This window comes from Copadichromis virginalis, linkage group LG7 (assembly GCF_057382275.1).
Source record: "Copadichromis virginalis isolate Kocher_CV1m ecotype Utaka linkage group LG7, C_Virginalis_male_GT1.1, whole genome shotgun sequence".
NCBI classification, from domain to species: Eukaryota; Metazoa; Chordata; class Actinopteri; order Cichliformes; family Cichlidae; genus Copadichromis; species Copadichromis virginalis.
The window spans coordinates 56,366,849-56,379,825 of NC_140624.1; the positions used below are offsets into that span (position 1 = coordinate 56,366,849).

Consider the following 12,977-nt stretch of genomic DNA (forward strand, 5'->3'; position numbering starts at 1 on the left):
ACAGTTGTGTATGCATAGGCACAGACCAGTCAGCATGCCCATGCTGACCCCTGTCCACCACAGAAAGCACCAAGCAGTAGTACTGAACTACAGAGCAATGGAAGAAGGTGGCCTGGTCTGATGAATTACGTGGATGTGCATCGTTTACCTGCCTTACACCTACAATCAGGCCTGTTTCATTTTTCAAAAATGGTGTGAGGACAAGAAGCACAACAGTGAGTTTTAAGTGTTGACTTGGCATCCAAATTCTATTTAGAGGATCTGTTGCTAGCATCATGGTGCCAGATACCATAGCACACCTTCAGCAGTCTTGTCGAGTCAGGGACCGACACAATATTAGGCAGGTGGCCATAATGCCTGATTGGTGTATGTGCTGTTATCCCTGATCTTTGGTGTTTTGTGTATATGTTGGTGTTAAAATGTTAGAAAACAATATATTCACACAGATTGCTTAGGTCAGTATGAAACCTCTGCTTTTGGTCTCTTGGCACCTAGGGATTTATTGTACCTGTGCTAACATCATTATTATTATTATTATTTGAAACTTTGGCTCTGGTTTATACACTATATGGACAAAAGTGTCTGGCTACTTACACGCTACATCTACAGGAGCTGATCGGCCATTGAAACCCATGCCACGAAGCCAGTAGCACCTCATAATTGTGCTGATGTGAGGCTGAGAACTCTGTAGTTTCTAGGTCAGCAGAGCATTGATGATTACATGCATTGTGCCTCAGCATCTCAGTAACTTTATATGGTCTGCCACGCTGTGATTGAGTTGCTGTGGTTTCTAAAGCCTTCCTCTTTGGAATAATGCCACTTACAATTGATCATGGAATATCTTGGATGGAAGAAATTTCACAAACTAACTTGCTGATCCTAATTCAGGTCTATGCTCCGTGTCATGAAGCTTTTTAGAGCGACCATTCTTTCACAAATGTTGTGAAGGCAGACTGCATGGCTTACATACACCTGAGGCAATGTGACTTAAAACACCTGAATGCAAAGATTGGCAGGTCCAGTATATTTGGCCTCTCTTTGAAGAACCTGAATGATAGCCTGAACTAGAGGTAAAAAGTTTAATAGGTCCTCTTTAAACTCATTACTGTTTGCTACATGTTTAATTTATTTTTAGTGCCAATAATGTTATTGATAAAGATTTATAACAATATGTTATTTCCCTGCAATTACCCATGTTGGTGTGTTTTGTAGGAATTTCAGTCTTTTATCATTTGGAGAGGAAGCTGAAGAAGATGAGGAGATGGTGAACCAAGTCAGCCAGGTACTGGATCATAAAACCATTATATGTGGGCACCTCTGACATTTACTCTTGTGCCACTCACACATCATAACTAGGTGTATATTAGAAATATTAAAAAATTTCAAAAAGTACATAGACATGTAAATAACTGTTGTCTGGGCATTTTTCTTTTCTTTTTTTAAATAGACATTCAAGGGAAAAAGCAAAAGCAGCCATGACCTTTTGAAAGATGATCCCAGACTGAGCTCTGTTCCAGCAGTTGATAAGTAATTCATTAATAGTTATAAAACTATTTTAATTTCCTTTTTAAATTTGAATTATTAAAAAGTCTGAACCTATGTTTGCTCTGCTCACAGGGGTAAGAAGAAAAAAGCATCTGCATCTGGTGATGCAGCTTTGGTAAGTCTTTTAGATTTTCCTCCATTTGCACTCAGAGGCGAAGTATCAGCGTTAAGTGTTTGATGTGTTTCTCCAGTCAGGTGACGAGGCTGACGATGATGTTGAGGACGACATGGACACAGATGAGGAATATGACTCGGAGAAGAAAGAGAAGATCAGAGAGCTCATAAGTAAAAAGCTAAAGAAGGAAAAGGGTGGAGAGAAAGTGGCAGAGCCCATTGAAGAGGAGCAAGAAAAAAAGATGAGCCGCAGGTATGTTTTTTTTCCTTGGTTGTTTGTTTGGTTTTTTGCAACCCTGCTGCAAATAAATTAAACTAAACTACTAGAAAAATTTAAAACGTAGCTACTGCATAATGATCTCTCTGAAATTATGTATTTTGAAAAATTTTACCACTAAAAGCTGTTGTGTATAGTTAAAATTACATGGCTGCTAAAAACAAAAAAAATAGTATTTCATAGTTTTTTCAGCAGCGTCTTATGGTTGTTGTTGAACTTGTAATGTGGTGTGACATCCTGGTGGGGGAGCTATTGGACTATGTAATATATAGATGATGCTAAACCTTACCTATTGCTGATTGTTATTGTAACTTTTATTTTTCTGACAAGGAAAATATTTAGTGAGTCCAAGAGACAAAATGTTACTTTTCAATGTTCATAGCTGCATATTTTTTTCTTTTTTCAATTAGGTAATTGTTAGTCTGAGATTCCTAAAGACATAGCAGTGCAACACAATGATAAACAACAATTTGAAACCCACAAATTTCATTCAGATGTGATAAATAAAAGCACCAAATTTCAGTTTATGAGAAGCAGGAAATGGTAAACCTTTAGCATCTTTACTAGAAAAATGTCATTGTTTTAGCTCCACCTTGACCTAATCTTGAAATTTCATGACAACAAGAACAAATTCAAGAGAGATGAGAAGGATTTGTATAATATTTTAACAGCTCAGTGGCCTAGACACAGTAGAAACAATCATTAGCTCGTATTAATTAGTGCCTCTCTGCAGCAGCAAATCCTCTTGAACAGTCATGCTACAGTTTCTCTGATGCAGTCGTGGTTGGATTGCTGGAGGACTTTGTTGTACAAATTAATGTATATTTAACAATTTAGATTTGGTGTTACTTGTTCGTGAGCTATTTTAGATTGTCATCCTTTAGTGCCACCCTTACAGCCACTTTGATGCTGCCTTGCTCACCATACTGGAAAGAAGGTTTCCAGACTGAGGCACTTGAGGCATGTAGGGAGGAGTGGTTCATACCTTGGCGTCACTATTTGAAACTTTAGTCATGTTTAATTTGAGCACCCACCATTGTAACTATATATGTCACAGAAGATAAGAAAATGCATAATAGATACCCCTTTTTAAGTCATTAGTAGCAAAAATTTATCTTTAACAGGCATATATTAACTGGATTTATTTAAAATATTCCTCAGATGTATTTAAGCATTCTAATGTGAGAGATTTCTAACCTGAAATAGATGGAGAACCTTAATCTTTATTCGATTTTTAGATAAAAGTGAGCCCAATTAGTTATGAAAAAAAGTAATAGGGCCAACTTGGTTCTTTTTATTCATGTGTAGTGATTTATCCAGTTTCAAGAGCTGGATCCAGAGAATATTTGAAGCTTTGGCTTGAAATGAGTTAAATTACAAATACGTTATCACAATACATTTTTACAGGACCCTGTGTAGTCTTACAAAATAGTTAGTACACCCGATCATAGCTTTAGCAGCATTCACTGGAAATAATTGTTTTGTGTTTGACCCTATCAATCTCTCACATCGCTGTGGAGGAATTTTGGCCCACTCTTCTCAACATTGCTTCAGTTCATTGAGGTTTGCAAACATTCGTTTATGCACGTTTTTCTTAAGATCCAGTCACAGCATTTCAAACAGATTGAGGTCTGGGCTTTGCTGGGCCATTGCAACACCTTGATTCTTTTCTCTTTTTTTTTTTCCTGCCATTCTGTTGTAGATTTGCGGCTGTGATGGGGATCACTGTCCCATCGCATGACCCAGTTTCAGCAAAGCTTTAGCTGTCGACAGATGGCCTCGCGTTTGACATTAGAGTATGTTAGTATACAGAGGAGTTTATGGTTTACTCAGTGATTGTTAGGTGCCCAAATCCTCTAGCTGCAAAACAAGTATATATCATCAGGCCTCCCCCATCCTGCTTGACAGTTGGTGTGAGGTGTTTGCGCTGATATGCTGTGCTTGTTTTTTGACTAAAATAATCTCCACTTTGACCTTGTCTGTCCGAAGAACATTGCTCCAGAAGTCTTTTTGTTGTTGTTGTTGTCGTTTTGTTTTTTTAACCACAGTCTATATAAAAGACAAGCACAGCCTCCTCTGTAGTTTATCTTCATGGTAATCTCTTTCTTGATCTTCCAGTGTCAGGAGTGACCATATTTAGACAAGAGCTTCAGTGGGCTGCCCACTAGGAGCTGTTGTGACCTGAGGGTTGTTTTGGCCAGCAGGAGTAGAAAACAGTATTCTTGAACGATGCGCAGCTCTCTTATACTCACCTATAAGCTTTTCCACAGTGTCCATGGGAGCAGGTGTGGACCACAAACAAATAGAGGCAAACGTGCTTTCTCTCTTTCTCAAGAGGGCCCACTATGTCTGCTTGTCTCTTCCTACGCATAATGTTAAATCACCTCTCAACCACCTTTCCTCTCAAAAAGGAGAGGTGGTTGTGGACCAAAAAAATATGATGGAACAAAAAACAATGCAGTTAAATACTTAAAACAATAAGTATCAGTCCTGAACCAGTTGTTATACATTAAATGTCAATAAATCTGTGTGTGAAGTTTTTTGATAGTTTGATTTGATGCGTGAATGCAAAGGTATTCATTTCAGTGTTTGAGCGAATTCAGGATCTTTCTGTGTTTTTAAAGTGTGACTCTTTGTTTGCATTTGTCTTCGAGGGTGGGTCACTCTGACTGGTTAATGCTAAATGTTTGGATTTTTAATCTGGATAACTTTCATTCCACATTAACATAGTGAATACATGTCATGGAGTATGGCTATATCCTGGTAGTGGAATTGTATAATTCCATTTGTTTACAAAAGGCACCATAAATATTTCCAAACGTCCACTTTAGTGGCTTCAGTTTGCAGAGTCCTAACACAAAGCTGACAGCTGTAGGATACAGCTGTGTGTCTGTCAGAACATTTGCAGCCCTAACTAGAAGCATCAATGAAGTTCACACACGAGATATAAAGAAGAATCATCCTCATACAGTTTTTATGAAGCGAGAGAAACTCAAGCTATGGAAAAACTGTTCCTATTTAGGGAATACTCTATGAATTTTTATTGGAAATTTGAAGTTGGGCGATTCACAAGACAGACTAAAAAGAATGGTCTAAATCAAAGTAGCAGAGACTGAAGAATCTTCCTGCTCCTATGCTGTTAGATATAACCTGGAAGCCATACATTTTAGACATCCTGCTTGAAGAACTATGATGGAAGTTTGAAGTTCTTATTAAGAAACCAAGACTAATATCATGCACCCTGATTTCATGAGTAGCAGTGGATGAACTTAAGAAAGTTCCTGCTCACAGCCATTTTGATTCTTTACATTTGCCGTGGAAAACTTTGAGGTCAGAATTCAGAAATTTCAGACCATAAAGTCCTAGTCAATAGTATCTGAAAAGCTCCAAACAAACCACTAGATCCTCCTTTTCCCATGATACAGCTAACTTCACATTTAAACTTTAAGCACAAGCCCAAACTTAGAATACCCAATATTGTATAACTGATAAGTGTTTTTCACTTGTTACGAAACTCTCTTCAGAGCCAAAGAGACATTAAACAACTGATTTCAAAGCCTCCTTGTGACAAGTACACTAAACTTGCAGTGGCTCTTCAAGAAAAATTGTCTACTAGAAGTCCTTATCTCCAGTTCTCCTACTTTTTCCCCAACATGATTTATTTAGTTCTCACCCAATGAAGTGGAGTCTAACCTGTTTTTTTTTTTTACATTACCTCCAGCTCTGTCAATACACACCCACTTACTTTGATACATTCTCACAAACACATGCACGCACACACACCAAAGCTCGCACATCTCCGTTGTTTCTCACTGGACCAACATCAGGACTCTGCTCTTTGAAGCAGGAAAATTGGCATTCAACACGAATTGCTTACTTAGCAGTAAACAGCACGTCTGTCCAAGCCAGCCGTATGAGTGCAATGGAGGTGAGAGTGATGGTGTGTGTGATAATATTTGGATGAAAATGACCTGTGGAGAATGGAGAGAGTGATTTAACAGTTATCTCTCCACAATATCCTCTTCACAGGTAGCTCTCAGCACACATAATCAACATACCCCTCTCTCATTAGTGCTAATAGGATAAAGAGTGGGCCCCCAGTCAGATGTGTGTGTGTGCGTGCGTGTGTGCGTGCGTGCCCTGACTGACAGCCAGCCCAATGCAGGCAGACTGCAGTATATTAAACACAAGCGCAGATTGTTTTGCTACAAGAACTGTAACCCAACACAGTGGTTTGTCTTGGCAGGGAATCAAAGAGCAGGCTGGTAGGTACAGTGTTAGTACAGGACAAAGGGGGCATTGTTGCAGGGTGAGCTTGCTCTCCCACCGTTGCTTTGCTTTGGGCTTTCAGCTACTTTGTCCGCAAGGAAGAACACCAACTGCTATCTAGTCACCTGGGAAAAAGGAGGCAGGATGTTAACAGCAGTCACTAATCTCTATTCTGTCTGATGGCCTTCACTGCTGCATGACTTCTGCTATTTGGTCTTTCATTTAATTCCTTTGTAGTTGCTATGTGTGTGAGTATGTGAGAGAGAGATATACAGGTTTGTAGTGACTTACGGAGTAAATTTTACAAAGCTCCCCCTATTGCTGAGAAAACCATGAAATTAGGAGCGTGCATGAATCCAAAATAGTTTTGACTTGATGTAAAAACTGTCTTAAGTTGCCTTCCAGGAGCCAGATGATATTCCACTGCAATATTCCGTCATTGCAAAATGCTTGGACTTGTTCATATTCAGCATTCAGTTTCCAAATAACAGTTTACCTCTGAATATAACTTTAAAACTAAGGATACAATTGATCAAAACACATTCATTTCTCTCAGAGTTTGCCTCAACTTGTTGTGTAGTCGATGTTGTGGGTACCTCTCTTTAAGCCTTTACACTTACAGTTTGACACTCCCTTTATGTTACTATTGATCAAGTGCCTTTGCTCTTTCAAGTGGGCCTCTTTGTCTTGAGTGGGAAGGTGGGGGGTGCTTTATAAAAGACACTACGGAATGAAGTCCCAAAAGCAGTGTATGTGGTAGTCGCCACTTTTGTTAAACCCGACGGGGCATGACTGGGGAAGCAAAACGCTTCCATATGGCTGTGGGACACAGGGTGAGCTGCTTCTGCCAGCATGGCCTGGCTCCCTCTGCTGTTTCTGGTAATGGCTTTTTAGTTACAGCAGACTGAAGATAATGACAGAACAGCACATCCTGTTATTTATTTCACTTGTTATCACTTATGTGTATTTGGTGACTTAGTAATACAGATGGAATGACTTTTTTTTTTTAATTCAGTGCGTCTTCCAGATTTTTATTTTCATGTCATCTGTAGAATATTCTAATTAAAATTACATTTTGTAGGGACTTGTGTGTATTTTTAGTGTAGGTGTATACACATGATACATAGAAATGTATTTAGGTGTGAATAAATGTAGGAAAATAAAGGATCCAGTATCTGATTTACAGTGACTTTTCAATATTGATTATGATGTAGATTTTCTTCTTTAGAGTGTAAGAATACTGGATTTTGGGGCCCAATTCCAGCAGCAGTTTTGGGGTAGTAAAAAATGTATTCATCAGCACACTGCTCCTCTGTGATGCAACGCTCCTACGTGTGCTACAGACAATACTAAGTGTGTTTTAAACAAAGAAGTTGAAGCCATTCTGTATGACATTCTGTTTAATGACACTATTTCTGAAGCTACCCAAGCATCTTTTTTGAGTGTTGTACTATATTACAAAAATAAAGTTTTACAGCCAGTATAAGAGTATGCCAATATCAGTATATTATATTGGCTGTAAATTAATGTTTAATGTTCCTTTCAAACATTCCCAGCCCAAAGAAATTTTAACATCTTAAAAGAAAACCAGGAGATATTCTCATCTGAGGACATGGAACCAGTGAATTTGTATATAATATATAATTTCTAGTTATCATAGTGTCAAACTCCTCGAGAGAAAAGAAAAATCTATGTTCCCTCTGGCACTCTGCCACGTGCTCTAATCAAAGCTGTGTGTGTTTTAATCTTGTGAATGTCTTCTTAATTCGTTGAGTTGTTTAGTCTATAAAATGTTACCACAATTTTCCAAAACCTGAGAGTAAATGTTTGTGGGAGAGTCAGTTTACGTTAATATAAAACAGAGGAAAACCAAATCTTCATGTTGGAGAAGGTTTTAGTTGAAAAACGACTATAAAGATTAATCATTTTTCAAACGAGTTGCTGACTCGCTTTCCGTTGATTGACTAACTAATGAATTGACCGGCCCCTGTAGTTCTATTCTTCATCTGTTGGTCTTCTGCCACGTTGGGTCTGTTTCTCTTTCCACATTTCAAACATCTTTTCAGTATTTAAAACACCTTAAGAAAGCATTCCCTTAGCCTTGTGGACAGTTTACCTTAAATGAGACATCAGACACTAATTATCCGACCAAGCTGCAGACAATATGTCACTGTGAATTAATTGGCTGCACTTGTCTCTTGTCATTGGTCATAATCCAGTGCGTTCTCAGGGAAAGGTTGCAGAGATCATGAAAGCATTCAGCGCTGCATTTGTACAGAAACCTGCTTGAGATAATCCAGTTCTTGGCAGCAGAGTTGTGTATGTTTTGGAACTGCCAGGTTTACACATCTCTGGACCACTGTAGCATGTCTGCACCATATGGGGCACTTGCTTGCTGGAAACAGGTCCATACAGCAATGCATATCTAAGATGTGTGAAGTTTTGAGGGTTTTTTTGTTTGTTTGTTTTATATAATTCAAAGTGAATAAAAAGCAAAAGTGAGGCTTGGAGTGAGGCTTGGACTGTAATCAACATCATCATCTGATACTGTGCACATTTATGTCTTATTCTCTCATAAAGGCAAAATATTTAAGTGAAGTAGAAAATGTGAAACTAAGTATAATTCATACAGTTAATACTCTATGACATTAATGAGTTACTTCCAGCATAACTGATTAGATGAAGGCTAAAGCATCGTTTCAGAAATTAGGCAGGTGAAGCACTCTAAAAAGGAACCTTGGTCCACTGCGTTGACCTAGATCACTTTGCAAAGTCCTGCAAATTCCTGCGTTGAGGTTAGATTCTTCAACTCCAGCTCACAGTTCTCCTTGGCTTTTGACCAAGCCATGGAGTGCCCCCCGAGGGGAGTTCACCCAGCCACCTTGTTATTCTAGCACATTCATCCACATCACTTGCTCAGTCATTAGACTGGATTTAATCCAACGTAGCAAAGAGAAGCTGCTGCTGCCACCCTTGTGGTGTACTTACTCTAAACAACTCTGAGGTGTTAAATTTTACTTTTAGACATACTTTTGACCCATCTTAATCACGCTGTGGCCACATTTTAAGTGAAAACTGTTTGATTTCTGTCAGTATTTACATTTCGTGAAAGCCATTTGAAGGCAAGATGAGAATACAAAGAAATCCAAAAAAGGATAGCACAGCGTGCTTGTCTATTTTGGAAAAACTATTGAATTTTTGATGAACCATACAGTCATCACTTTACTATTTTTAAGGTTGTCAAATTCCTGTGTCAGCCTCAGACTCCTGCCAGACACTGGAGTATTAAATGCAAGGTTCGGAATCATGAGTACTTGGTCTACTGCCAATCACTTCATATGCTTTCTTTATGAAAAGTTAATCATCCACAGCTCTCTGGTTTTCACATTTCTTGAATTTTCAGAAGGAGTGACAGTAGCTGGCAGCCCCAAAGTACACTCAGACCGCAGGGGCTAGTAGGGAGTCACAAGAAAGATTGATAATATATCTAGTCCTGCCAGTTTTGGTCTGTTTATCTGGCAACAAATGACAACAGATGAGTGCCTCTCCGATTGGCCTTGTTTTTTAAAATGATTGTTAAATTCGTCTCTCCTGCTGGCAAATAGATTGCCTTATTGAGTAAAGGGATGGGTAGACTTGCAGAAATGGGACAAGAAGGAGCTACCCTGTGCTTTGTCTATCCTTTATTCTCTTCTTCAGTTATTCTTGCCTTGCAATGAATGAAGTGTTGTTAAAGTGTTATTTTCTTTTGGGTTTTTTTCCTTGTTTTTTGCTGAACCTGAGTTATAAATGTCCATCTTAACATTGATAATGCTGGCTGCCTAAAAAAAAATCTATGACTAAAACATGCGTTTACATACATTAGACAAAACATTGTGATTCGGACTGGGCAACAAGTGTAGAAACAGAGTAGTTTGTTGTGTTATGATGTGAGGGTCTTGGGAGGAATTTGCTGAGCCCTGAGGGGAGTCCTAACAGGTGTTGGTGGGGCTTTTCCTGTCCTTTCTGCCCTTTTTTTCTTTATTGGCACCATGGTTATGGGGCTGATTGTTCAGCTGTTGCCTTGGATACATCTCCTGTTTTCCTAATGGCAACATGTCAAGGCAGGCCAAAAATGATCACGTAGTCCAGTGTGTTCTTTACTCAAAAATAGGCTTGCAAAATCCTTCCTATTAATGCCCATTAATGCCAGAGAAGTGTCAGGGATGATGTTCCTATAAAACCCACAAGATTAAAGATTAAAGGCCATTTGGAAATCCCAAATGTATGATCATCAGTACTGCCAAAACTACAGAATCTCCTCACTATTAAATGAATGGGGAGCTTCTGTATAAGGATAATATAATATAGTGTACTGCACAGCCTTTGCCAACAAGTCTTTACTATTAGAATGGTCACCTGAGCTCAGTGAGCTGTGAAAGATGGCTACTGCCACTAGTAAAATAACAACAACAATAATAATAACAAAAACTTGTGAAAAGCAACATGCCTGCAGCCTATGTGACTTTTTGGAGGCAGGTAAATTTGTGTTGACTAGGTGCACTCAAAAAAAAAAGTATTAAATAAATCATAGAAAGGATTTCCACGCGATTAAATTGCTTTATTTTAGCATTATGCAGTTCTATTATTCCAACTTAATGTACTTCAGTTGGACCAACTTATGATGAATCAACTTATTTAATGCAGTTGAGTCCAACTTAGTTTAACCCATGCAAATTACATTAGTCCAACAAAAGTAGTTGCTGCTAATAGAAAGCCATTTATTAATGCTGAAATCCTTTCCATGATTAAGTTCATTTAAAGGGTTATTTTTTTGAAATGTTAAAAAAAATTAGAGTCTGGATAACATAAAACTTGCCGGTCTATTGCAGGGCTAACACAGAGAACAATTTGCAGTCACATTGACACTTATGGGTAATTTAGAATTACCATTTAACCTAACCCCACTAACTGCATGTCTTTGGACTGTGGGAGGAAGTCAGAGTATCCGGAGAGAACCAATGCAGGCCAGATGGTTGATTTGAACTCAGGACCTTCTTCTTGTGAGGCAACAGTGCTAAGCAGTGCACCACCGAGCTGTCAATGATTATTTACAGCAAGTACACAAATAACAAGGAAAGATATAGATAGATATAGATTTTTTTTTATATATATATATATTTTTTGTCAATATACAATAATGATAGCATACACGTGGTGTGTGTAGGCTTTTCTGCCTCTTAAAACCTCAGTGATTTTCTTTTGGTTTGAAATCTCATGTGATCTTGTGGTATCGTGTCCAGGCAACTAACCACTCCTGCAAGACTGTATCATATCATTTCAACAAGATCTTATATGATTCACCATATAAACATAAAATTCTTTTGATCAAATTTAGTGCCATCAGCATTAATCTCGCTGTAACCGTGGTAACTTGTTAACGGAGATTTGCCGCGTTAATGCAGTTATGGCGTTAACGTCATTTTAGCAAGATTAACGCTGACAGCACTAATTAAATTACAATTTAGACTCTTCTAAATGTAAGAACCACCCAAATTCACTTTTTTGAGTGTTTGGCTAAAGAGGCTAAAACCTCAATCTTCAGCTGGTCAACCCTGTGATGTTTCAGTGTCCACAGCAGTATATATTCCTAGCAGCTAATTTCAATTAAAAGGTCTAATATTTTTTTAACTTGATAAACATTAGCATTCCTAGCACCAGCATCCTTCAATCCTTGCATGCCTTTCCTGAACATGGTTAGACAGTACCAGTGAAATAGTCAATACACGGAACAAAGGTTTTAGTCCCTGGCTACATTCGATACCAATATTATTCCCAAGTATTAGCCATTGTACCCAAATCGTATCAGATGATAGCAGACAAGTTTTGAAATTGTTACCAAGAAGTACAAAAAATTGCTAGAACATTGCATAAATGGGAAGAGCAGGATCAAGCATGTTTTTGAAACTTGATCCGTACTACTAGTAAGGCTGTTAAACCCTCTTTTGTTGTGTGTGTGACTTTTTTAAAACATCTTAATGAAAGTGCAATATTAAATTATTGAAGCTCAGCTTGCATTTGCACAATCTTTGTTAAATCTGACAGTTGGTATTAAAAAGGTTTGTTGTTGCCTTCATCACCTTAAAAAAAACAAAATAGTTAACTGGCCACCTACTGCAGTAATTCTGCAGTAACGTGGATGGAGAGTTTTCTGCTATCATTTTAATCAAAGAGTACCACCAGAGAGACAAAAACCCATTCATCATGTGGGAGTGTGAATGGCAGCTGGAGTCTTCAAATTATTACGTTCTTTGCCCACCTATGGGTTTTCACATCTGTGTTGCATTACAATGCTTTATGTAAAATATGTCTTAGAAAAGAGGTTTGTTGTTATTGATTCTTCTGTAGACTGAGCTGAGCAAGCAACATCCTCGCATAGGCAGTGTCTGATTCTGCCAACCAGTTTCTACCCTTGGCAACTTAGTTTGGATTCAGCTGAAGCAATTTTTTTTTTCTTGATACTGACCTCAAAATAGAGGACTAACAACTGTATGTCTGACTGATTCCTTATGTGTATCCTCAGAAGAACCAGGAAAGCTAACAAGGAAGAGACATGACATCAAGTCAGACACAGCTGTTAATATTTGCTGAGCCACTTACAGTTAAAATATCACTCAGTTTGATGCCTCAGTACTTTGCCACAGACAATGTCAGAGAATTAAACAAATATAGCACTAGCTACAAACACAAGAATCAAAGTTCCACATAAAAGGAAAGAGAAAGGATATAAATG

The 12,977-nt window shown here is 38.2% G+C and overlaps 1 protein-coding gene across 1 annotated transcript in view; it reads left to right on the top strand.

Annotated features, from left to right (window-relative positions):
- The window catches only part of cwc27 (CWC27 spliceosome associated cyclophilin), a 31,745-nt gene that overhangs the window by 2,398 nt on the left and 16,370 nt on the right, over positions 1-12,977 (top strand). Inside the window, exons 7-10 of the mRNA XM_085464328.1 lie at positions 1,213-1,282; positions 1,448-1,527; positions 1,618-1,660; positions 1,737-1,912. Coding sequence (XP_085320454.1) covers positions 1,213-1,282; positions 1,448-1,527; positions 1,618-1,660; positions 1,737-1,912 — 369 coding nt within the window. The remainder of the gene's footprint in view (positions 1-1,212; positions 1,283-1,447; positions 1,528-1,617; positions 1,661-1,736; positions 1,913-12,977) is intronic.